General features: G+C 61.0%; 1 protein-coding gene and 1 pseudogene across 1 annotated transcript; both read right to left on the bottom strand.

The window, feature by feature from the left end:
- Nucleotides 1-6,303: 6,303 nt before the first annotated feature.
- ADPRHL1 (ADP-ribosylhydrolase like 1) lies at nt 6,304-21,596 on the bottom strand. The gene is made up of 7 exons (XM_057708002.1): nt 21,366-21,596; nt 17,541-17,705; nt 11,424-11,549; nt 9,809-9,949; nt 9,020-9,147; nt 7,604-7,736; nt 6,304-7,164 (listed from the first exon to the last, which is right to left on the bottom strand). The coding sequence occupies exons 1-7, from the start codon at nt 21,577-21,579 to the stop codon at nt 7,007-7,009; spliced, it is 1,065 nt and encodes a 354-aa protein (XP_057563985.1). The 5' UTR covers nt 21,580-21,596; the 3' UTR covers nt 6,304-7,006.
- Nucleotides 11,900-13,271, bottom strand: LOC130836016 (actin-related protein 2/3 complex subunit 1A-like; annotated as a pseudogene).
- Nucleotides 21,597-23,220: the final 1,624 nt, after the last annotated feature.

The raw sequence follows: 23,220 nt of genomic DNA, 5'->3' as shown, positions 1-23,220 counted from the left end.
CGCTCCCCCGCAGCCCTGTCCCTGACTGAGATCCCTTCATCCCAGCCCGGCCACTGATGGGGCTGTGACCTCGAGGGTCCAGGCAGAGCCCTGGGAAAGCCGGAGCCTCCTCCCTGGTGGGCAGGACCAGCTGCCACCTCTCCGTATGGCAGTTGGAAAGCTGTGCCCAGGATTGCAGCCCAGCCATCACCCCGCTGGCTGTTCATCCCGCAGACCAAGCTCACTGTGCTGTGTGTGACGCTGGAAACGGGCACGTCCTTAGTGGCTGACCCCGGGTGGGAGAGGGGCCTCAAACACCCGCACACCTGAGTTTGAGGGAAAACAGTCTACGGCGAGAACGTGCTCAGGACGCAGGAGGGCGGAGGGGCAGACCGGCAACATACTTTCCTTCCTGTACTTTTATGCATTTTGCAGAAGAGCGCGCTCTAGTCTTAGAAGCTGCACACAACCTTCTTTGGAGAAGCTGTTAGGGTGGTGGGACAGCACCTGCCTGCTGCCTGCGAGTGGATCCGGATGGGGAATGACTCCTTTCGAGGCACGAGGGGGAGGGAACGTACCCGCGGACTTCTCCCTGGAGCCCTGAATTCACCCCGACGCGGTGAACCCACGCGGGACACAGCTGCCCCTCTTGCCCTCTGAGGCGGGAGGACCCGGGTGCCCAGGGCCGGGCAGCCCCGCCAGAAGCCCCGGCTCAGACGTCTCCGGCACCTGAGACCTGCATTTCCAGCGAGTTCCCTGAGCGGCTGCATGCTGGCCCCTGGCCCCACGCGGAGGACGGCCGGGATGGAGCGAGAGCTGTCCAGCCTCAGACGGCTGTGGCCTCGACCCTGACGCGGTGGACCAGGCTCCTCAACACACCCGGCCCTGAAGCCACCGAGCCCCGAGGCGGCGCGGGCCGGCGTGGCCGCGGGAGGACCGCGGCCGGAAGCAAGCGACCGCTGAATCCGGGGCGGCACCGAGACGCCGCGAGGCTCGGGCTGTGCGGAGCCCCAGCCGGAGGGGCTCGCACCCGGGCTCGCGGGGCAGCCGGGCCCCCGCTGCCCTGCCCGCGACGGGTCCCAGGTCCTTCCCACCCCGGGGCCTTTGCAGCGTGCGTGGGGCGTCTGGTGTCCCCCGCCGGGGTCCCCGCCCGCGCACACAGCCGCCGGGCCCTCCCGCGTCGCCAGCGGGGTGGGCGGCTCCCCCGCTGAGCACTCACTCACGCCCTCCCGAGGCCTGGGGGCAGCGCGCGCGCGTTGGGTGTGGCTTGGCGTGACTCCCCCAGCAGCGCACAGGCTTCCCGCGGGGAGACCGTCTCCCCCCACGTCCCCCAGGCTCCCCGCTGCTCTCGTTCCCGCCCGCCAGGACCTTCCTCCAGGCTCTCTGCCCTGCTCTCCTCCGCTGCCCTCGAGCTCTGGCCTCCCGAACGTCTGTTTCCTGACCGTGCGGTGCTCCTTCCCGGCTCCACGCGTTCCCCACGCTCCCTCCCCGCCTGGCTCAGCCACACTCCTGACGAGCTCCTATTCATCCCTCAGGACCCAGGTCTGATGCTCCCGCTTTCCCAGTGGCCCAGATAGGTTGTCCTCCCTGGCCCTGCGAGGACTCACAGTGTCCCCTGTGGGGTGACAGTCCCCATCTAAGTCACTGACTCAGAGTGGCCAGTGGGCGAGCTCCCTGGGGAGGCGAGGTCCTGCTGTGCAGCCTTCGTGTCTGCCTGTCTGGCCAGACCCGAAGGCAGGTCCAGCACGTTCTTCTCAGGCCTCCCCGTGCCCAGGGCACCTTGGGCCTGGGTGAGAGCTCCTGCCCAGCACGTCTCGGCCTGGTCAGCGCTACCTGGGGGACCGGCAGGGCCCGGCCTTCGTGTCCTGCCCCCGGGCGGCATGGACTGAGCCGAGCCCAGGACAGGACAGGACGGGAGCGTGTTTCCCTCTGGCCACTGTGAACAGCAGGGCTGCGGCTCACGTTCCTAATTTAGTCTTGTCCGTGACTCTGGCTCCCAAGAAGTCGCTTGAAAACACGGGGACGCCAGCGTCACCGTTAGTGACACACCCCGTCCCACCCCGGTCACCAGCGGACCCCTCTTGGCATTCACGGCGGGGCAGGACGCAGACCCGTGCGTTCCCAGGGAAGGTCCCCCGCCCCGTCCTCGTCCTAAAAAGGCAGCATCTTCCAGTGCCTCCCGGGGGCCGTCCCCTCCCCGGGGGCCGCCTGCCCCGCCTCATCGTGGGCCTGGCCTGGCCTGGGCCCGCGCTGCCACACGTGTCCTGGGGCAGCGACCGGGCATCCCCCAGCCTCCGTGTCCCTGCTGAGATGCGGGTCTCCTGGGCCACAGGGCTGGCCGTCCCGCCACCCTGGCAGGGCTGCTCTCTCTGCACCTCTGAGACCCCTCCCCAGCTCTAGGCCGGAACCTCCCCCCTCGCCTGTCCCTGTCCCCCGGAGCACACGCGCCCCCCCCACCAGGACACGCCGTGAGGTCACATCTGCTGTGCAGCCGCGCTGTCTGTGGGCCGGGGCCGGGGGTGCAGGGACAGGGCCGTGCGTTGCCCCCGTGTCCCCCCGGCCCGGGGCAGAGACGGTGCCCGATCACCCGGGGGAGGGAGGTGCACCCGCTCACCGTCCTTACGGCTGCGGTGCCTGCGCCGGCGTCCCTGTGGGGCCGTGAAGGCTGGAAGGATGGCACCTTCCTTCCGACCCACCCCCTCCCCCAGGCCTGGCGGGGCCTGTACCCAGCAGGCACTCAGGAAAGGCCTCGCCTCCCACCTCGGGCTCAGAAGCAGCAGGAAGGAGGAGGCGCCGTCTCTGCGGGCTGCAGGCGGGGAGGGGGCGGCCCTCCCCCACACCCCTCACCAGCGGCTGCCTCCCCACCGCAGCGCACGTGTTCGTGACAAGGGAGCTCCCGGCTGAAACTGCCCGTAAATCAGAGCCCGATAACCCGGACCTCTGTGTTTCCTGGAAATAAGTTGGCATACAGGCTGGTGGGCGCCCTCCGGGCCGGGGCCCCTAGTCCTGCACCTGGACCTCACAGCCTGGCCCTGGTCACGGTGGACAGAGGGCCGTCCCTCCAAACCAGGCTGCCCGAGGCCCTGAGGGTTGGATGCTATTTCAGGATGAGATTTAAATAGCAGAGTGCTCTGGGGACGCTCCCCGCCCACCTAGTGACGACCACCGCTGTGCGTGCGTGTCTGCGTGTGTGGGTGTCCTTGGCGGTGTCTACGCGTGTCTGTGTGTCTCTTTGCCTGTCTGTGTGTATCTGTGTCTGTGTCTCTGTGCCTGTGTGCCTGTGTGTGTGTCTGTGCGTGTGTGCGTGTCTCCGTGTGGGTGTGTGTGCCTGCGCGTGTTTCCATGTGTCTGCGTGTGTGTCTCCGTGTGTTTCTGTATGTCTGCGTGTGTGTGTCTCTGTATGTCTGCATGTGTCTCCATGTGTCTGCGTGCAGTGAGAGGAAGAGAAAGCTATGCAGCAAACGGGGCCCAGAGTTAGTGTGTTAGCAGTAGGTGAGGGCTTCCCTGGTGGCTCAGTGGTTAAGAATCCGCCTGCCAATGCAGGGGACAGGGGTTTGAGCCCTGGTCCGGGAAGATCCCATATGCCACGGAGCAACTAAGCCCATGCGCCACAACTATTGAGCCTGTGCTCTAGAGCCTGTGAGCCACAACTATGGAGCCCACGTGCTGCAAATACTGAAGCCCATGCGTCTAGAGCCTGTGCTCCACAACAAGAGAAGCCACGGCAATGAGGAGCCCACGCACCACAAGGAAGAGGAGCCCTCACTCGCCTGTAACTAGAGAAAGCCCGTGTGCAGCAATGAAGACCCAACTCAGCCAATAAATAAATACATACATAAAAAAATTTAAAAACAAACAAATAAAAACCGTAGGTGAAGCTCGGTGAAGGGAACATGGATTCTTTGAGCACTTTTTGTGATTTTGTGTGTTTGAAATACTTGAAAAGAAACAATTAGGATGGGACAGGGAGGAAGGAAGGCCACAGGCGACAAGTGCCCTCCAGGGCCCTGAGAGCACAGACGGCCCCAGGCCAGCGGGGGCACACGGGACCCTGGCGGTGGGGAGGGGGTCTGGGTTTCCCGGGGCCTGTGCCCCTGGGGGGCTGCGGTTCTGAGAGGGCCCTGTGGTGGGCTTCGGCTGGTGCGTGTTTCCTCGTCTGTGTCCCCGGGGGGCTGGCCGTGGAGGGGAGATGCCCCTGGGGCCAGCCTGTGCTGTGACCTGGGTGTCACCGGGCCCCAGAGCCTGAGTGCCGTCCAGGGGAGCCGTGGCCGAGCACGTGGCCGGGCGCCGGAGCAACCGTTAGTGACGGGGGCTCAGGGAGCCCCCAGAAGTCTGGAGGCTGCCCTCTCCCCCACGCTGGTTTTCCCCTGTAGCGTTCTGGGTGCTTGCACAGTGTTTCTACTGCTTAGCTGGACGCGAGTCCACACGGGAGGGGTTTTAACTCGCAGGTCACAGCCTTGGCCCTGTCACCTGAGAGCGGGTCCCGCCTTCGGGAGGAATCTCGGGGAGGGAGCTTCGAACCCCCACGTTTGGGTGGGACGTCGAGTTGGGTGTTTGCGGCTCCATCCCGTCTGCCCCGAGTGCTGGGTTCCTGATTCACGGAGGCTGCGGTGCAGCCTCAACGGTCAGGGAGGCCGGCGGGGCGGCTGGGGAGGAGTCGACTGTCGGACGGCCTCTCCGACCCCCCGAGATCCACGGCACCGGGTGGTCACTGTGCCGTCCACTGAGACCCCTCTGAGGAGGCCTGGGTTTAGGGACACGCCGGGCGGTGGGGCCGCTGGACCCTGCTGGGCGCTCCGAGCGGGCCCTTCTCATCCCGCCCCGAGACCCGGCCCGCGTGGCTCCCCGGGTACGGGGCCGGGGGAAGGAAGTGACGTCATCTGGCTTCCAGACTTGAAAATGCTGGGAAAATGATGGGACCTAGTGCAAATCGCTTAACCGAAGAGGGTGGGGCAGGAATGAATTGAAATCGGCCTGAAGTCTGGAAACTCCCCACAGCGCGGGGCCCGGCTGCCGGCCTCACTCCCCATGTCCCGAGCCGGCCCCAGGACCGTGAGCTCAGGGGTGTGGACTCGGATGTGGGAGGAAAACGGCACAGTGGCTCACGTGTCAACAGAATCTCAGGCAAGAGTTAAAAAGAGCAAGGGGGACACCTGCGTGACGATATAGAAAAATATCCAGAAAACCAGCAAGTGAGAAATGCCCAAAGCAAATCATGCGTAATGTGTAACTCCTATTTGTGGAGAGAAGGAGTGTGTGTGTGTGTGTGTGTGTGTGTGTGTGTGTGAGACACACACACACAAATGCATGTATGTCCCCCCACCCCCGTATGTGTAAAGAACGTTCTGGAAAGACATGAAGGAACCGTGACCCACGGTTCTCTGGTGCCTGTGATGCGAGTGGGGGTGAGGGTTTAGCGGAAACAGGCCCCGCGTATGGGATTGAGTTTCTGAAGCTGTGAGCAAGTATCACTTTCCTAATAAAAATGAAATCAGCAAGTGTTAAATTTTTTTACACTTGAGCAGGTATGGAATTCTCCTCATTACTTTCTATGACTCTGTTTTTCTTCTGCTTTTCTCTGGAAATAGGGGCATCGCTTCACTCACTGGACGATGCTGGTGAATTTCTATTTACGTGTTTTAGCTGACAATCAGTCTGTAAGTAGAATCTCCCCGATTCTCAGGCGGGGTTTGACAAGGCGGACACCAGGCAGCCGCCCAGCCAGCCGCCCCCGACGCCGCTGACCACGTCCCTTCCGCACAGCAGAGCGGGAAGGGCTCCTTTCAGGGAGAGCTGGGGACACGGGGGAGACGCCACGTGGGAAAGCCCAGGGAAAGCGTGCACTCACCTTGGCCGGCTCTGCTCCGGGAAGGCAATGCCCGTCAGCCTCCCCACCCCACCAACCCTGTCTGGGGCCCGCGTGGCGGAGCGTCTGACTCTTCTGACCGAAAAGCACCTCGAGCAGCACAGGTTAGTTGAGTTACTCAGAAACGTGGCGTGGAGCCCACGCGGTCGCTGTGTGCAGGACGGCCAAGGGTTCCCCCGGCACAGCCGGGAGCCCGCACGGGCCCAAGGAACGCAAAGTGATAGATTCTGCCGAAAACACGCCCATCCCGTCCCCACTGCCCAGGACGCCGGCAGGGGCCTCGGGGCCGAGTGGGTCCGGTGGGGATGTGACCGGCTGTGCTCCGAGGCAAGCCTTCAACACGCAGGGCCTGCGGTCACAAGATAGGCCTCGCCAAGCCGCCAAGCGCATGTTACACGTCAATCACCAACCACTATTTTACTCACACCAGAGGCTACTTCAAACAGATTTGTGTCCAAGGTTATTTTTAACAAGAGCAAGTGTCCTCTTGCTCAAGGCCGTAGGCAGAGGAGCCCCGGGCACAGAGGACGGGCCAGCTCTGTCCTCGTCAGTGAGCCCCGGGCGGGGGCCGCAGGAGGCCCCCATTTCCTGGCTTCATCAGTTAGTTGTTCCCAGAGGGGCTCGTGTTACGTCTAGCGAGAGTAAACACGCGGGCTGGAGGTTAAACGCAGTGCGTGGGGCGCCCCGCAGGCGCCAACACCGGCCGCTCTTCCTTCTGCTCTGGACACACCGGGTGAGGATGCGGATGCGGCGCCGGGCGAGGCCCCGCGAGGCTGGGGCGCCAGACGTGTGCAGGTGTTGAAGTGCACGTCTAAGAGCTAGAAACAGTGCGTGCTGGCCGCCCTGCAGGTGGAGGAGGCCGTCCACGCGGAGCCGTCGTGGTTAGTGCTGTTGGAGTCAGTGAGCAAACGGCATTAGTTTTGCAACGGAATAAAATACACCGAGTGTCCAAGAGACCCTCCGCGACCTCGTATGTGGAGGTTGGAGGCTGTCGAGTCCAGAGTGACATCAAGAAGGCACAAGGCGTGGTCAGGGCAGGAAGAATATTCTCATAGGACAAACAATGTATTTTATATAGCAATTAGGACGCGCGTCAGGAGGGAAAGTTAAGATGTCACATGCGCTGTGCGTGGCCCCCGGGGCCCCGGTGGGGAAAAGGCGTTACTTCTCCTCGGTGGACAGGCGGTAGAGCGCCTCGCCCAGGCGCCGCAGCTCCTCCTGGTGCTCCAGCTCGCGGTACAGGCCCGCGGGGACGGCGTCCAGGCCGTGCAGCAGCCCGAACAGGCAGCCGGCGATGGCCCCCGTGGCCCCGCTCTCACCTGGAAGGAAGGACGGGCCCTCAGGCCTGCACGGCGGTCCCCGGGCCCCTCGTCCCCTCGTCCCTGTCTCGGCCTCCTCCCTCGGCCACGGCCAGAGCTCGGTTTTGCTCTGGGTGGTGCCCGGTGAGGAGGGCAGGGGTGTCCCCGCCCCCCCTGGGCCAGCCGGACGCCCTGGTGCGCAGAGGCCTTTGCTGTCCGGCTCGGTGCTCGGGGCACCGCCTCCTGCAGGTCCTGCCCACGCGCTGCCCACCCCCAGCCTCCCCCACAACCCACCCACGGCTCTGGCCCGCTACCCTTTCTCCCATCCCCCTGCCCCGGGAGGCCTCGTGTCTCCACACCCGGGCACCCGGAGTGCCCCGCGGTGCCGGTGGGGAGCCGGGCCCGGCAGGAGGCCGGCTGGCGGCCTCTCACTTCACCCTGACACGAAGGCGCATCTCACCTCCGTGGAACATGGCCCGGCGGCAGAGCTCGGTCCAGCTGCCCTTGGCTCCTAAGAGGGCGTCGTAGGCAATCATGGGGGCGTCATGGCCCCGCCGGCCCCCTCGACCTTCCGAGCTCCATTTCCTGTAGGTCTGGAGAAAGGGCCCCAGGTCAGAGGCGCGGGCCACCGGGAACCAGGTCGCGTGCGTTGGAGCACGGGCTTCTGGGTGCATCCGTGCACTTGTGTGACGCCCCCGGTGCCAGGCTTTGCCCTAGGGCTGCAGGTGGACAGTGAGCGGGAAAGACTCGCTTCCCGTGGCTCCCACACCCGGCCGTCCCGCAGGTAAACAAACATGCCAGCGGCCAGGCAGACGGGCCTGTGACAGGGACAGCCACCACGGGCTCTGCGGTGCTGTGACGGGGCTGCTGCGACGGCTCAGCTGGCCGCCACCGCCTGACATGCGGTCTGCGAGGGGCACAGGGACCAGCGAGGCCAGGCGGGGGTGCTGTGTGTGGTCAGGCCCGCGGGCCGGCTGGTGGACGTGGCCGAGGGCAGTGGTGACGCGAGCGGCTGGTGGTTCAGAACAGGTCCCTGTGGGTCTGTGGAGAAGACGACGAGGGGCAGGGGCCAGGCAGGGCCGGGGAGGTGACGCGGCAGCTCACAGCCCGCGCCTCCGCAGCGGAGTCAGTGTCGGGTTGGGGCGAGAGCGTCTCCGCGGGAAGAGCTGTGTTTCTGAGTCTTTCTGCATCGGGGGCGGGCGCCGTGAGAGAGATGAGAGGGCAGTAGGAAGCGCCTGAAAAGGGAAGGGTGGACCCTTCCTCTCCCCCTGCTCCTGACACCTGGAATGCAGATGTGCTGGCTGGAGTGGGAGCAGCTAGATTGGACTATGAGGCGTGCTCTCAGAAGAGCAGAGCAGCCAGACAGAAGGCTCCTCAGCTCCTCACGGCGAGCGGCTTCTGACCGCGCTCTGGACTCCCTTGACGTGAGGATAACAAACTTCTCCCTTGGCTAAACTGCAGTTATGCAGGGTCTTCCCTTGGGCTACCAAACGTGATCCCAATGATTTCAGCCACTTGGGTATTTTCTCAGCATGGGAAATGCTGGTGGTTTGCACAAACGTACTCATCCCTGTATCCCCAGCCCCCACAAGAGATGAAGTGAGCTGGACGATGTTTAAAAATCATATTTTCAACTTTTGTAGCACAAATCGTGCTTATAATCTGAGAAAATGAAACGATAAAAGCGCTATCCCTTTCTAAAGGGCTTCCTTCGAGGAGTCTCCCCCTGCCCCCCTTCCAGCGGCTCCCTCAGCCCCCCTCTACTGCGGGGTCCCCACAGCCGGGACAGCAGGTGGCGTCTTGGCACGGGACCCCCGGGCAGTGGCCCTGACAGCCCCTGCCCCCCGTCCGGCCCGGCCCGGCCCGGCAAGCCTACCTTGTCCCGCTCCTCCGCGTCGTAGCGGTCGGGAAAGCTGGCCTCGTTCTCCGTGTCCTCACTGAGTTTTCTCTCCTCCAAGTAAAACTGCCATTTAGCTTCAAAGTAAAACCAGTGCTCCTGGTATTCTAAACACAAAGAGCAGGTGGGCGGGCTGTGGTGGCGTCCAGTGGGCCCCGCGGGCAGCGGGAGGGAGGGACGCAGGCAGAGCCCACGCCCTGGCCCGGCCAGGGGTGCAGCCTGGCACCCAGATATCCAAAAATGCCCCCCTTGCAGCTACTGTGAGACAGGAGCAAGGAAGATGGAGACTGAAAGCAGCTCAGGGAACTGCTGGAGGACGTGCTGAGCCAGGGCAGCGACCGCAGGATTTTCAGTGGCTTCTCCTGAGAATTCTGAACCTGTGTGGTGTTAATTCACCCCTGTGCCTGCGAAGCCGGGAGGGAGGATGGGCGTCATCCCTAATTAACAGCCTGACGTCCCGGCCCCCGAGGCGGGGACGCGACGCTTCTGACGTCACCCGAGGGGGACGTTGCTGTGACGTCTGGCTCAGCAGCAGCGCTGACTCCTGGAGGATGTGTGTGGGGGGGTGCGTCTCGAGAACACAGAGGGGGTCCCTGAGCGTGCCTGCCCCCTGCCCCCTGGCCCGGCGATACGGCAGCCCTTCCTCGTGGGGTCAGCCTGTCCCTGCCCCCAGCCCCGCCCTGGTCTGTCCGAAGCTGCTCGGGGTGTGGCTGGAGACCCGCCCTTCCTAAGGTGAGGGGCAGGGGTGAAGGCCGGGGCTGGGCTCACCTGCCAGGTGCCGGATGGTCTTCTTACAGTACTCCTCGGCCAGGGGCACCGTCCTCAGCATGTCTCGTCCCCACTGCTCCAGCAGCTTTCCCTGGACGGCGTACGATGCGAACAGGGCCGTGCACAGGGCCCCAAGGAAGCCTGGGGCGGCAGGAGAGGGGGTAAAAGATGGCGCCGGCCACGCCGGGTCCCTGGGCAACCACTTCGCGAACGTGACCTTCCGTTTCCATGTGCCCGGGGGCAGCGGGGGGCGGGCACGAGTCCCACCTTCGAGGGGCGCCGTGGTCCAAGCCCAGGTGAGCACCCTCGGGAGCGGGGCCCCAGGGAGGCGCCAGCCGCGCCCGTTTCCGGGGCAGGGCCGGGCTTCTGCCTCTGACGCCTGGGTCCAGCGGCCACCCTGAAGGCCCGCCACTGCCCACCCCCTGTCCGGGGCTGCGTTGGCTCCAGCGTCTGGGACGGGACGCTCCCAGGTAACAAAGGTAATAAAAATTGACGCTTGCCGCCAAAAGCAGTTCAAAATTTGAAGAGGAGAGTGGAGTTAACAGGAGCTTCCCGGTCCTAACTGTATGCTGTCCATCCCTAGTCAGCAGCCTAGAAATGTATAACTTATCCAGCTCTTAGACATGCGAGACAACATTTCTTTAGCGAGAGTGGGTGATAAATGAACAAGTATTTTAGATGTTTACATTCTCAATGCAGATTCTCGTACTCATGGCATTGTTTCCAAATGGTCAACATTTTCCTGTGTGAAGGCTTTTTGTGTTTAACTTACTTCTGCTGAATCAGGGAGCTAGCAAAGTCCTCTCCTCCACCCAGCTGTCGCCACCCAGCTGAATCCTATGACGTTCTACTTAAAGATAAAACGGACTCGTCTGCGGGGTCCGTGGCTCCGTGGTCACGCCTGCAGTGGACTCGGCGGCATATTTGGCCACACGCACGCCTCAGGTGCCACGGCATCCGCGTAGGGTGCTTCCCAGAGGGCACGGGGCGGCCCGTGCAGCTCAGAGGGCGACACGAGTAAACCCGGACCCTGCAGGTGACCTCGAAAGGAGCACAGTCACCGAGAGCTGCTGGCAGCCTCGGCCTCGGGGGCCGGCGGGCACGTTCCCCCCTCCGCCCCCCTCGCCCGCCGTGCCGAAGGTGCATCAGGAGCGTTTGAAGCTGCTCCTCTTCCCTGGCATTCGGAGCTGGCTCCCCCCCGGTCACGGCTCACGGGCGGGCGGGGCTGGGCCGCCTGGCGTGCCCTCCCGCTGGGCCCCGGACGCTTGGGGTCCCCGGGCGCGGGGCTCACCCTGAGCCGGGAGCACGTGCGGGGGGCTTATTAGGCAACCCCCTCTGTCCTCACACCCAGGAGCGGGGGCTCCTGCGCCAGAGCTGTCCTGCTGCAGGGGAGGGGCCGGCCGGGGCACAGGCACGCCACGCTCGGGGCGCCCGGAGCCGGACGGCGGGGCCGGCTCCCTGCCGGACAGACGGCAGAACCGCCAGCTGCTGGGCCGCCACGCCAGACCCCGGCCTCGTTCGGAAACCGCGCTGTCCTTCTGCTTTCGTTCTGAGGTGGGGGATGCTGCACGGGGGGACCGCGCGCCCGCCCGCCTGCCCGCCCGCCCGCGCTCACCTGTCGGGTGGTTGTGCGTCATGCGGCCGCACTCCACGCTGACCTCCACCAGCGTCTGCACGCGCTCCGGCTGCCAGTACCGCATGCCCACGCACATCGCCTTGGTGGCGGCGCCAAAGCCCGAGCCTACGTGGGACGTGGAAGACCTGAATTTAGACCCGTGCGCCAGTCATTGCACCTCTGGCAATCTGGTTTTCACGAGTAGCATGAAAGGTGCACAAAGTCATGTGCTAACATGCTTATCATCGTGTCGCTTAGATGAGTCAAAACCAGGGAAACGGCCCACATTCCTGACAAAGAAAAGAGGTTAGAGAAATGGCAAAGCAGGCACGTGTTGGAAGACACGCAGCCGTTAACAACAGGATTTTCAATGGGATGAGGAGATGCTCCTTCTGGGAACATGTAAGAGACAGCACTGCATGTACAGTATGCTTTCAGTCACATATGTTTCCTCTTTTTTTTTTTTTTACATTTACATACCTTCCCACCCCTTCCTTTAAGTTAGTGTGACAATTTTCCATAATAAACTACTTAGAAGCTTTGGTCAAGAATGGAATGAAATAGCACAACAAAAAAACAAAAAACAAAACCCAAAGCACTGCTGCTTTTAAAAAAACCAACACTTTCACCAATTATACTCAAACAAAACACACAACACGGTTTGCGCCATAGTGTCCTCAGTGTTTCCCGGCAGCTGGCTCTCCTCCCCATCATGCGAAAGGCAGAGCTGCCGGCGCAGCCTGTCCGTCCTCATGCTGGACCGGGGCTCGCTTAGCTTCACATTATCCGAAGGCCCTGGATAGAAGACTCTAAGGTCTTGAAATCCCAAATAGTCACGGCTCCGTCGATGCCAGTAGTGCAAAATTTGCGACAATCTTACTTGTCCACCTCATAAATAGACACTTGAGTGATGCTGTTCTGGTGCAGCGTCTCCAGGGCAGTGTCGCGGTCCTCGGTCGTGGCCCGCTTGTCCATGTTGCGGAAGCGCTCCATGGCCGACATGTTGCGCTGGATGCTCTGCTTCGGGATGTCCAGCTTCGAGACGAAGGTCAAGCAGCCGCGGTCATCGTAGTTAAAGAGCGTGGGGCAGCGGTCGTGGCCAGCAGCCACGACGCTGTTCTCTGAGACGAACGACACACTCGGGAGGGGCAGGAACTCTGTCTTCAGTCGAGACCTGCACGCTTTTCGAGGCATCGGCAACGGACACGGTGCTGTCGTGGCTGACCCAGGCCAGGCGGCTCCCGCTGGCGGAGAAGCTGACCCCGTGCACCCAGCCGCCGGTGCCACTGCCACCGAACTCCGACATCAGCTGACCAAAAGGCATCTTGCTGCCCCAGGGCGTGCTGGCTGGCTTCTCATCCACTTCTTTAATGTAGGCAGAAAACACTCTGCATTTGAAATCACAGGATCCTGCCGCCAGCAACACATCGTTGGGATGCCAATCCAAGCTGAGCACCGTGGAGCGAATGGGCTTTTTAATGTGCTTGCTGACCCGCCAGTCATTTTCAGACTCGAAGTAGCAAACAGAAATGAGTCGTGCTCCGCTGCCCACAGCGAATTTGTTCTCTAGCGGGGACCACTTGACAAATGTGGCTGCTCGGTTAATCCTCAAGATCACCAGCGTCGGCTTCCAGACACCACCTTTCTGACTCCAGACGTAGGCATTGCGGTCGGCCCCGCAGGTGACGAGGCGGTCGCGCTTGGGAGCCCAGTCGATACCTGTGGTGTGTCCGTTGTGCTCGTTGAGTTCATGAGCTTTCACCCACTGGCTCCCGTTCCTCTTACAGATGTGGACTTTGTGGTTATTGGGGCTAAGGGCGATCTGGGTACGATCCCTGTTCCAGGCATGACAGGTGATTGGCTCTAGTAAAAATTGCTGCAGGGACATTATTCTTAGTGTTTCCAAAGGGTAGAAAGCTGGGGGTGGGGGCCGTCCGGACCGGCTGGGAGCGTTGAATTCGCGGACTCTGGTCAGTCGATGCGAACAGGCTCCGGTGGGCGCGGGCGGAGGACCGAGGCCCAGAGGGAGCGGCTGACAGATCTATGTTTCCTCTTTTTAAAAGCACCGTCACTGAGCTATAACTGACATGCAGTCAGAGGCACATATTTAAGGAATGCAACTTGTGTTGATACAAAACATCTGTGAAACCGGCACCTCCCCATAAAAATCACAAGCCTGTCTTTCGCCGGCAAAGGTTTCCTGAGCCCCTTCTGCCCCCGCCACCAACCACAGATTAGTTTGCATTTTCTGGGGTTTTACATAAACAGAATCACGTGGACAGTCCTCTTTTTTGCCCGGCTTCGTTCACTCAGCAGAACGACATTCAGATTCACGCGTGTTGTTGTGTCCCCGTCGTCGGACCCACTGCGTGGATGGAGGGGCTGCAGTCGGTTTGTCTGTTTCCTGTGGGCACTTGAATTCTTTCCAGCTTGGGGGCAATGCCAGTAAAGCCGTTGTGAGTGTTCACAGCCAGATCTCGGCTGGACAGATGCTTTCTCTCCTCTTGGGTAAACACTTCCGAGTGGAAGGTTGAGCCCGTATGCGAGTGAAGTTTAAAGTCTTAAGAAACTGCTGAAGTGGTTTTGGAAGCGGCCACACCATCGTCCGTCTCCTCCCCCTCCCAGAATCTCTGCCACGTGCTTGACAGGCTCCCCGGGCTCAGCCCCTCTGTTAGGTGGGGGGCACCTCACCGTGGTTTTCGTGATGTTTTGTAACAACTAATGCTGCCTGCTTGCACCCACGTATCTCCTTGGCTGAAGTGTTTGTTTAAACAGTTCTCCATTTTTGTATTGTGTTGTTTTTCTTCTTATTAGGTTTTAAAAGTTCTTTACACATTTGGGATTCAAATCCTTTATCAGACATACACTTTGCCATATTTTCTCCCACCGTAAGGCTCTCCTTTCCATTCTGTTAGCAGAGTCGTCCGGAGGGCAGAGAAAGCATTTGGGAAGTGTTCCTCCTCTCTGCTTTCCTGGGAGACCAGTGAGCAGCTGGTGCCGTTGCTTCTTTACCTGTTTCTAGAATCCACACCGAGGCCATCTGGACCCAGAGTTTTCTTTGTAATTTCTTTCATGGATTTAATGCTACCCGGGTGACCTGTTCAGTCTTTTTTTTTAAATTAACTAATTAATTTATTTATTGGCTGCGTTGGGTCTTTCTTGCTGCACACGGGCTCTCTAGTTGCAGCGAGCAGAGGCTACTCTTCGTTGTGGTGCACGGTTTCCTCGTTGCAGTGGCTTCTCTTGTTGCGGAGCAGAGGATCTAGGTGCGTGGGCTTCAGTAGTTGTAGCATGCAGGCTCAGTAGTTGTGGCTCGCAGGCTCTAGAGCACAGGCTCAGTAGTTGTGGTGCACAGGCTTAGCTGCTCCGCTCATGTGGGATCTTCCTGGACCAGGGCTCGAACCCGTGTCCCCTGCATTGGCAGGTGGATTCTTGACCACTGCTTCACATAGGAAGTCTGACCTGTTTAGTCTTGAGTAACCTTTGGTAGTTTATGTATTTCAAGGAATTTGTCCATTTCATCTAAGTTGTTAAATTTATTGGTATAAAACTTTTAATAATATTCCTTCACTTTTCTTTCAATTTCCATAGAATCTGTAGTGATGTCACCCCCTCGTTGTTTGTGTTTTCCTCTTCTTTTCTTGATCATTCTGGCTAGAGAAGTGTCAATGTTTCATCTTCTTAAAGAGTCAGCTTTATTATTTTTCTGTTTTCTATGTTATTGATTTTTCACTCTGACTTTCAATTTTTCCTTTCTCTCGTTTTCTTTAGGCCCTATTTGCTCCCTTTTTCTAGTTCCTTAAGGTGAAACTCAAGTCACTGGTTTAAGAACAAACCGTGGGCTTGTCTGCCTCTCTGTGCAGCTCTGCCAGCTTTGCTTTGTCTGTTTTGAAGGTCTGTCGCGAGGCACGTGAACTTCCAGGTCTGTCTGTTACTCCTCCCGATGAGTGGATGCCCCTGTCACTGTGAAATTGCCTCCTTTTCCCCCGGCAACGGCCCTCGCTTTTTGTGTTTCTAACGGAGTCACTCCAGCTTCCCTCTGATTCGTGCCTCGCGGTGTGTCTTTTCCAACCTGAGCGTCTCTGTATTTAAAGCGCGTCTCTTACGAGCAGCGCGGAGCTGGGACTTGCTTCTCTGTCCCGTCTGACCCCCCGCCTTTCATTTGGGGTCCTCAGACCACTCTCATTTGCTGTGATGATGGATGTTACGTCATCCTCTTGGCATGGGGTTTTCTGCTGTTATTTGCACCCTTTTCTCTCTTTCCTGCCTTTCTTGGATGGCACATCGCTTCCATCCAGGCGAGGATTCCCGCGGGTGAGGACAGCAAAGACCATCATGGTGCCAGCTCCGGGGGGCGAGGGCAGGCCTCAGCTGCCACACGGCCGAAGACTCAGCACACAGACGGGTTGCAGGCAGGCGTTCCTCGCAGGGAGGGGAAGGCGCGAGGTCTGTGTGGGTCTCCACTCCCGGCCCCCGTGGCTAGGTCCCGCGAGAAGCCCAGCCCGGGCCATGAGCCGCACGTGCCCTCTGGGCTGCAGGCGAGTCCCCGTCCCCACCCCACGGGGGCAGACGTGGTGCCGGATGAGGAAGTCCACGCAGACCCAGGATGGAGAGGAGACCCCCACCAGGGAAGGGGTGTCTGGGCCAAGGGCCATGCCTCCCGGTCCCCACGGAGGGCTCCGTCCCGCCAGCGCTGCCTGCACCAGCCCAGGGCCCAGGTCGCGCGACGGCCGCTTCCCCAGCGAGTATCGTGGAAAGAGTTCCACTTCGTGTCTTTTGTCGGCTTACGAGTTGTCACTGTTCAGGGAACTGACCCACGTCAGCGCGAGTGAGACCCTGACCCTCGCAGCCCCGGGCGACACGTTAGACAAGCCCTGTGGCGTGTTGTTATCACTTTTCACGTCACTTATCTTTTAGAGAGGGTTAAATGAGTTAAAACCCGCGTCCTCACCGATCCTGCCGGCGGTGTCCTCCTGCCTGAAGGACGTCCTGGGCATGTCTCCCCGGGGCGCGGGCATGAGCTCTAAGGCCACTCGGCCTTCACTCTGGAAGGCGTCCTCTGGGCGCGGCCAGGCGGGCGCTTTCTCTGCGCCCAGACGGCGCTGCTTCTCCTGAGAACCCACCGTCCTCGCCTGGGCGGTGGGTATGGGAGGCGCGCTCCTCTCTTTGTTGCTAGTTTTGAGCAGTTTGATTTCTGTGTGCTTTGGCGTAGTTTCCTTCATGTTTCTGTGCCTGGAATTGATTGAGTTTCTTGGGCAAGTGAGTTTCCGTTTTTTATCAAGTCTGGAAAACTTTGGCCGCTATTTCTTCACATCTTTTTGTGTTCCCCTCCTCTTTTAGGGACTCCAGGGACAGGCGTGTCCCCTGCTGCCCTCTTCTCTCCGTGTGTCTCAGTTTGGGTAGTCTCTGTCGCTGTGCCTTCAAACTCAGTTTTCTTCTGCATTATCTAACCTGCTGTTAATCTCAGCGAATTTTTAAACTCAGACACTGTGGCGTTTTTCTCTCGAGCTGTGATGTAGGTCTGCTTCGTGCCTACATGTCTCTACTTAACCTCTCAAAAATATAGAAGACACACTATTTTATATCCTCACCTGATAACTCTAGTGACTGTCAGGGTTCGTCGGTTCTGACTTATGATGTTCCTCTTTACCAGGGACCGTGCTTCCTGCTTCTGTATATGCCAGTGATATTCGATTTGGTGGCATCTTTGATGTAAACCCAGAGGGACAGGTCTGCCCTCAGCAGAGGGCAGATAAACCCGGAGGGCGGGGCTGGGACCCCAGGAGCAGAGGCCCCGGAGGCAGAGGCCAAGGCTGCCTGATGACGTCACCCTGTGGACACGTGAGGTCATCACGGAGAAAGACATTCATGCAGGTGGTGTGTGCTTTCCTTGATGTGTTGGCTAGAGACACACATTTAAAGGGAAAGCAGTGGGAAAACGTTCCTTAAAATGAACCAGGGGTGGTGACAGAGGAGCTGGGGATGCTGGTGTCCCCGAAGTCGACACCCAGGCTGGCTGGCCCTCTGGGTGGCCGGTCAGCGGGGTGGCAGGCGGGGTGGTGTCGTGGGGGCCCTGCAGCCCCATGGCCTTAGAGAGAGAGGAGCGCGTGCCCTGACCTTTCTCGTTGAAAGGCGTGTGCCAGGCCAGGAGGTAGTTGTCCGGCTTCAGCTGTGAGCAGCCCTCGACGGTGGCCGGGTCCGCCCGCTGCTCCGGGAGCTTCTCGAGCACGTCCACGTAGCGCCGCACCATCTCGCGGTACAGGTCGTCCAGGCACCAGAAGTCTGGGGAGGAAGTGGGGGAGGGGCAGGGTCACACGGGGCGGGGGAGGGGCACAGCTGCCTCCAAGCCCCCAGCGTGGCAGAGACAAGGGAGGCGACAGCCAGCACCCAGCCCGGGAAGGCGTGCCGGGGACCAGTGTGGTCTCGAGTCCCTCAGATACCATGGGACATGCGGACGGGGGGCACCCAGGCACCCCGGGCTTGGCTGGATGACCTCACGTGACCCCCCTGCCCACCTGCAACCTCAGGGTCAGGCTCCTGTCTGTCTACTGTTTCCTCCCAGACAAGGCTCAGTGAGGGGTCGTGACTTGCCCGAGGCCAGAGCTGGTCAATGGGTTTCCATCGGGAAGCCTGAGCACTTCTGCCCTTAAATGAATCCGCAGGGCGGTAGACAGAGCCCACGCACCCTCCAACGTCGGGGCCCGAGGTGCCTGGTCACACGGAGAGCAGGCTGGACAGTGCATGCCAGGGCACACCTGCCAACGCAGCTGACGGGCCCCAGGGACCTGGTCTGTGCGGAGGTGCATCTCAGGCCTCGGGCCACATCGGGCAGGACCACCCCTCCTCTTCCCCGGGGGCGTCCCCTGCTCTGGGGACCGTGGGGTGGGAGAGGGAGACTGCCTCTCTCCCGTCCACTCTGGGCTCAGAGTGGGCAGCGGAGCACTGTTGGCATGAAACCTAGGTGGTCTCCTGGCCCCAGCACAGGCGGGAGGAAAGGTACACATACAGGGCAGACTCCCTGGTCGGGCAGTGTGGGCAGGGGGAGCCTTGGGCCCTAGAGTCGTGACCCTCGGGAGGCAGAGCTGGTGAAAAGAATGGCTCCGACCTTCTGTCCACCCCCGACTTCCTGTCCACCCCGACCTCCTGTCCACCCCTGTCCTTCTGTCCACCCCCGTCCTCCTGTCCATCCCCGTCCTTCTGTCCACCCACAACCTCCTGTCCACCCCCGACCTCCTGTCCACCCTGACCTCCTGTCCACCCCTCATCGGTTCGTCCATCCCCACCTCTCAGCAGTGGGGGAGGGGTCCTGGCGAGGCCCGGCCACTGCTGTGGCTCTGGTACCCATGTCGCCTCAGTTCTGAGTTGGGATGGAGGGTGTGGTAAGACCTGGGTCGGGGGGCAGTGAGTCCTGCTGGTCTTGTGGAGGGTGACGCTAGGTGGCACCGGGTGACCTGGCTGGGGGGCATGTCCAGGCTCTCCGTCGCCACCCGTGAGACCAGTCCGGGGTGAGTAAGCCTGGCCCTCCCCGAGTCCCCTAGAATAAGTCATTTTACTCTGGAATCACATCCTTTCGGAAGGGAAAAATCTCCTTAAAAGCAAAATGGCAACAAAACCCCTGGCGTTGGCTCAGGTGGGACTTTTCAGAGCCCCACAGCCTGGTGCGCTTGCCAGAGCGGCTCTACGTGGTGCCGCGGCCGCTGAACTCACTTCCGTCTCTCCCACCCGACCAATCCGCTTACAGAACCGCCTGTGAGTCTCCCAAGTAATGTCACAGCAGGAGCCCGATATCGAGTTACTCTGCAATCACAATCTTTCAAACACTGTCCCCAGGCAGCCACGGGGGTGGGAGAGAAATGCAGGGTCTGGACCGTGTCCCCTGTGGCCGGTGGACACGCAGGGCACTTGCCGGCCGTCCCCAGGGGTTCTTCTCCTTGACCACGACGGCTGGAGCTGCGGGCTCTCAGACGTGTACGGCGTTTTAGACAGACAGATGGACAGATGGCTACGTGGCTGCGAGCCAGCTCGCGGCACCTCCCTCCCTGGCCCTGCCACGGCCCCCGCCGCGGCCCCCTGGCTCCTCACGCAAGAGATTCTCAAGGGGAAGAGAGGCTGGGGGGAGGGGACAGCGCCCGGGGCTGGGGAGGGGCCTTGGAGCGGGGCTGAGCTCCCCCCGCAGAGGTGGGGGCACAGGACAGGCGCGCGGGAGCCTCCCGGAAACACGCGTGTGCTGGGCCCCACGCACCCTGCAGGGAACCGGGCCGCACCCGTGTCAGACCCCCCCCAGCACCTGCCCCTCTGCCACCCCGTCTGGAGCAGGACTGGGGCTCAGCCGCGGCCTCGGGGTGTCCGCTCGAGGCACCGACCCCCCGGGGCAGTCTGCCTGTCCCTGGAGGTCGCGTGGAGAGCCGCTTTCCGCCGGGGCCCCTGAAATACTGCACGTCCAGCAGCCCCGGGCGGCGGGCCGGTGCCTCCGACGGGCACGCGAGGCTGTCTGGGTTCCAGTCCTCACTCGCTGTGTGGTGCTGGGCGGGTGACTCAGCCTCTCTGTGTGGGTTCCTTTGTCTGTAACCTGTTGTGGTGAAGTCGACCTGCAGGGCACTGTGGGGACCCCAGGGTGACCCTCGCGGTCAGAACAGCGCCCGGCCAGAGACCCCATGATTCGCGTGGCTCCGAGGCCCCTTCCACAGGCTGCAGGTTGTTATTAAAGAAAACAGCTGGGCTGTTTGAAACCAAAATGGAAGTGAAACGCCAACGTAGATGTGTAGGCAGCTGAGAACGTTCGCCTGCAGAGCTCCTGGGGCGCAGGCCCGCGGCTGCGCGTCCGTCTGGGAGCCACAGGCCTCACGCGGGGCGGAGCCCGCACTCTTCCTGCCAGGAGGCCGCCCCGCGATCCGACCCGGGAGCACGTTCCCGGCGGGAGCCGTGCCGGGAGCCGCCCTGGGCGCCCGCGGGGCGGAGACACGCCAGGGCCCCGCCAGGCGAGGACCAGCGCGGGGCGCACGGACGGGACGCAGAGGGACACGGAGGCTGCCCACGAGCCTCCCAACCTGGCCCCTCTGGACTTCGGCGTTTGCAGACTCAGAAGGACGTGCTGGGACGCTATCTTATCTGAGGCGTCTTAGCTCTCCCCCCGGCTATTTGGGACCCGGCAGAACAGACGGCATTCCTGTGTGGTGACAGCAGAGCTAAAGCCGGCTCCCGGCACCGGCCACCGGGGTGAGCACACGGGGACACGTACATTCCAGCCACTTCACAGCCGCCTCCGGGTCTAATTTTGCAGGGAGGAGCTCACCCCTGGATACTTGCAGGGAAGCTGCGCCTTACAGACTCCCGCTGCTTCCCCGAAATTCAGTAGAAACGTGTTCCTGAAACCAACCTGCTACTTAAGGAAACGTTGTATCCCCCCACATCCAACCACCTTCACAGCATTTTCTCAGGACGGCTGGGAAACTGTAGCAACTTTCCCTGCTAAGTCCTGTTTTGGTAGACAACCTTTTATCACAATTCACTAGCATTTAGAGGTAATTCCCCCCAAATCCTATCTTCATGGGCCCGAATTTCAAACGGGCTTATTATTTTGTATATCACTGAAATAAATCCAGAAGCAGGCTTCCTCCCGCGGTGAGGAGTTGAACCTCATCCCAAACAGGCCCGGAGGGCACCGCCCGGGTTTTCACTCCAGAGCCAGAGGCTCAGCTGCGGGAACGTTTACAAACACAGCGAAACGCCCGGTTTAAGAACCTGTGTCTGCAGATGAGCGGCGGAAAGGGATACGGGTCCCGTGGGGCCGCGCGGGACCGTGACTGCGGCGCGTCTGACGTGCAGGGACTTGGGTGTGACGAGCTGGTTTCAGCAGCCGCGGCGGCGGGTGACCCCCCCACCCCCCCCAGGCTCCAGGCTCATCGCCGCCCGCCCGCCCGCCACGCCAGGGCCGAGCCTCACCTGTGACCAGGGCCCCCGCCGTCGTCATGTGCGTGATGGTGTTCTCACTCACCGGCCACTTCTCCGGCGAGAGCACGAGCTGGTCCAGCCCCCCCATCTTCCCCAGCTCCTCCTGGACCCTGGCGCCCGAGGCGCTATTGTCCGGGAAGGTGTATCTGTACCCCAGCGCATCCCCCGCGGCCCCCAGCAGCATCGCCGCCCGAAACTTCTCCATCTCTGCCCGGCAGCTGCCGAGCGCCCAGCCTGGGCTCCGCCTTCAGTCTGCCCCGTCGACCTCCGCGCTGGTCATTGTGTTGCTGCCGGGAGCCTCCGCGAGTGGCCGGGCGCTCCTCTTCTGTCTCTGCAGGTGGCACCAATGAGAAAACAGTCTGGACCGCAGCTCAGAGCCTCCTGCAGCCACGTGGCTGCCGCGGCCGCAGCGTCTGGGCAGAGCTGGCTCCTCGGTGGAGGCGCCTGCGGCTCAGAACAGCCGGGGGGCTCAAAGCCGCCAGCTCAGAGGTGGGGCTGCACCGCGCCCCAGGGGACCCGCTTCCAAGCGTGAGTCACACGCTGTCACAGTCAGCGCCTTCCGTCCAGCCACCCAGACCACGCCAGTCTTCCCTGCAGCCCATGCTGAGAACCGACACGGCCGGCAGGCCTCCCGGGGCCCTCTGTTCCCTGCGCACCCCCCACCCCGCCCCGGCCACCGCCCGCCTACCGTGTCTGCAGCGCCAGCTCTCCTGGGCTTTTTTTTTTAAATTTATTAAATTAATTAATTAATTAATATTTTTGGGGGGTACACCACGTTCAATCATCTGTTTTTTTTGTTTGTTTTTTAAAGATTAAAGATACTTACAAACCAGTACAATCATCTGTTTTTATACACATATCCCCGTATTCCCACCCTCCCTCGACTCCCCCCACCCTCCCCGTCCCCATCCTCTAAGGCATCTTCCCTCCTCGAGTTGGACTCCCTTTGTTATACAACTTCCCACTGACTATCTATTGTACAGTTGGTACTATATATATGTCTATGCTACTCTCTCGCTTCGTCTCAGCCTCCCCTTCACCCCCCGCCACCCCCAAGCTTCGAGTTCTCCAGTCCATTCTCTGCATCTGCGTCCTTGTTCTTGTCGCTGAGTTCATCAGTACCATGTTTAGATTCTGTATGTGTGAGTTAGCATACTCCATCAACAAATGAATGGATAAAGAAGATGTGGCACATATATACAGTGGAATATTACTCAGCTATAAAAAGGGATGAGATGGAGCTATATGTCATGAGGTGGATAGACCTAGAGTCTGTCATACAGAGTGAAGTAAGTCAGAAAGAGAAAGACAAATACTGTATGCTACCTCACATATACGGAATCTCCTGGACTTTCAATTACACGGGATCCCGCTCCGGGGCCTCCGCGTGGACTCAGCTCTCACACGCTCAGCTGCACCTTCTGGAGGACTTGCGGAGGGCAGACAGCACACGGGGCTGCAGTGCCCGTGATCACGTGTCCCCACAACCCAGCGTCAGCGGGGGCTCCCCAACAGCGACAGCCTGCAGGTCGCTTCGCGGGTGAGCAGAGCGCGGAGCCCGGCGGCGTCCGCGAGGGCACTGCCGGCGGAGCTCCTCGCCCCTGAAGCCTCCCCGCCTCCCGGTCCCCGTGCAAACCAGGGATCTTGACTTGAAACAAGGGGTGCGGAAAGCCACCACCTCTGTTGCCCCAGGACCTGGTCCCACGTCAGACCAGGACAAGCGGCAGGGCGTCTGATGAAATCTGCTTCTTTCAATAATGACAGATACCGAGGTGAATTTAAGTGAGCAGGTGGTGTCATGACGGCGCTTGTGAGCGCCGGACACGACGCCAGCTGGCACAGTTCC

Source organism: Hippopotamus amphibius, chromosome 14 (assembly GCF_030028045.1).
Source record: "Hippopotamus amphibius kiboko isolate mHipAmp2 chromosome 14, mHipAmp2.hap2, whole genome shotgun sequence".
Classification (NCBI taxonomy): domain Eukaryota; kingdom Metazoa; phylum Chordata; class Mammalia; order Artiodactyla; family Hippopotamidae; genus Hippopotamus; species Hippopotamus amphibius.
Note: the sequence above shows the minus strand (reverse complement) of the source record. Positions and strands in the feature narration are given on the sequence as shown.

Coding starts and splice junctions, on each gene's coding strand:
- ADPRHL1 (XM_057708002.1), bottom strand. CDS start 21,579: ATGGAGAAGTTTCGGGCGGCGATGCTGCTGGGGGCCGCGGGGGATGCG. Junction 17,706..21,365: donor GGCGGGGGCCCTGGTCACAG/GTGAGGCTCGGC, acceptor CTTCCTCCCCAG/ACTTCTGGTGCCTGGACGAC. Junction 11,550..17,540: donor CACGCCTTTCAACGAGAAAG/GTCAGGGCACGC, acceptor CGTCCCACGTAG/GCTCGGGCTTTGGCGCCGCC.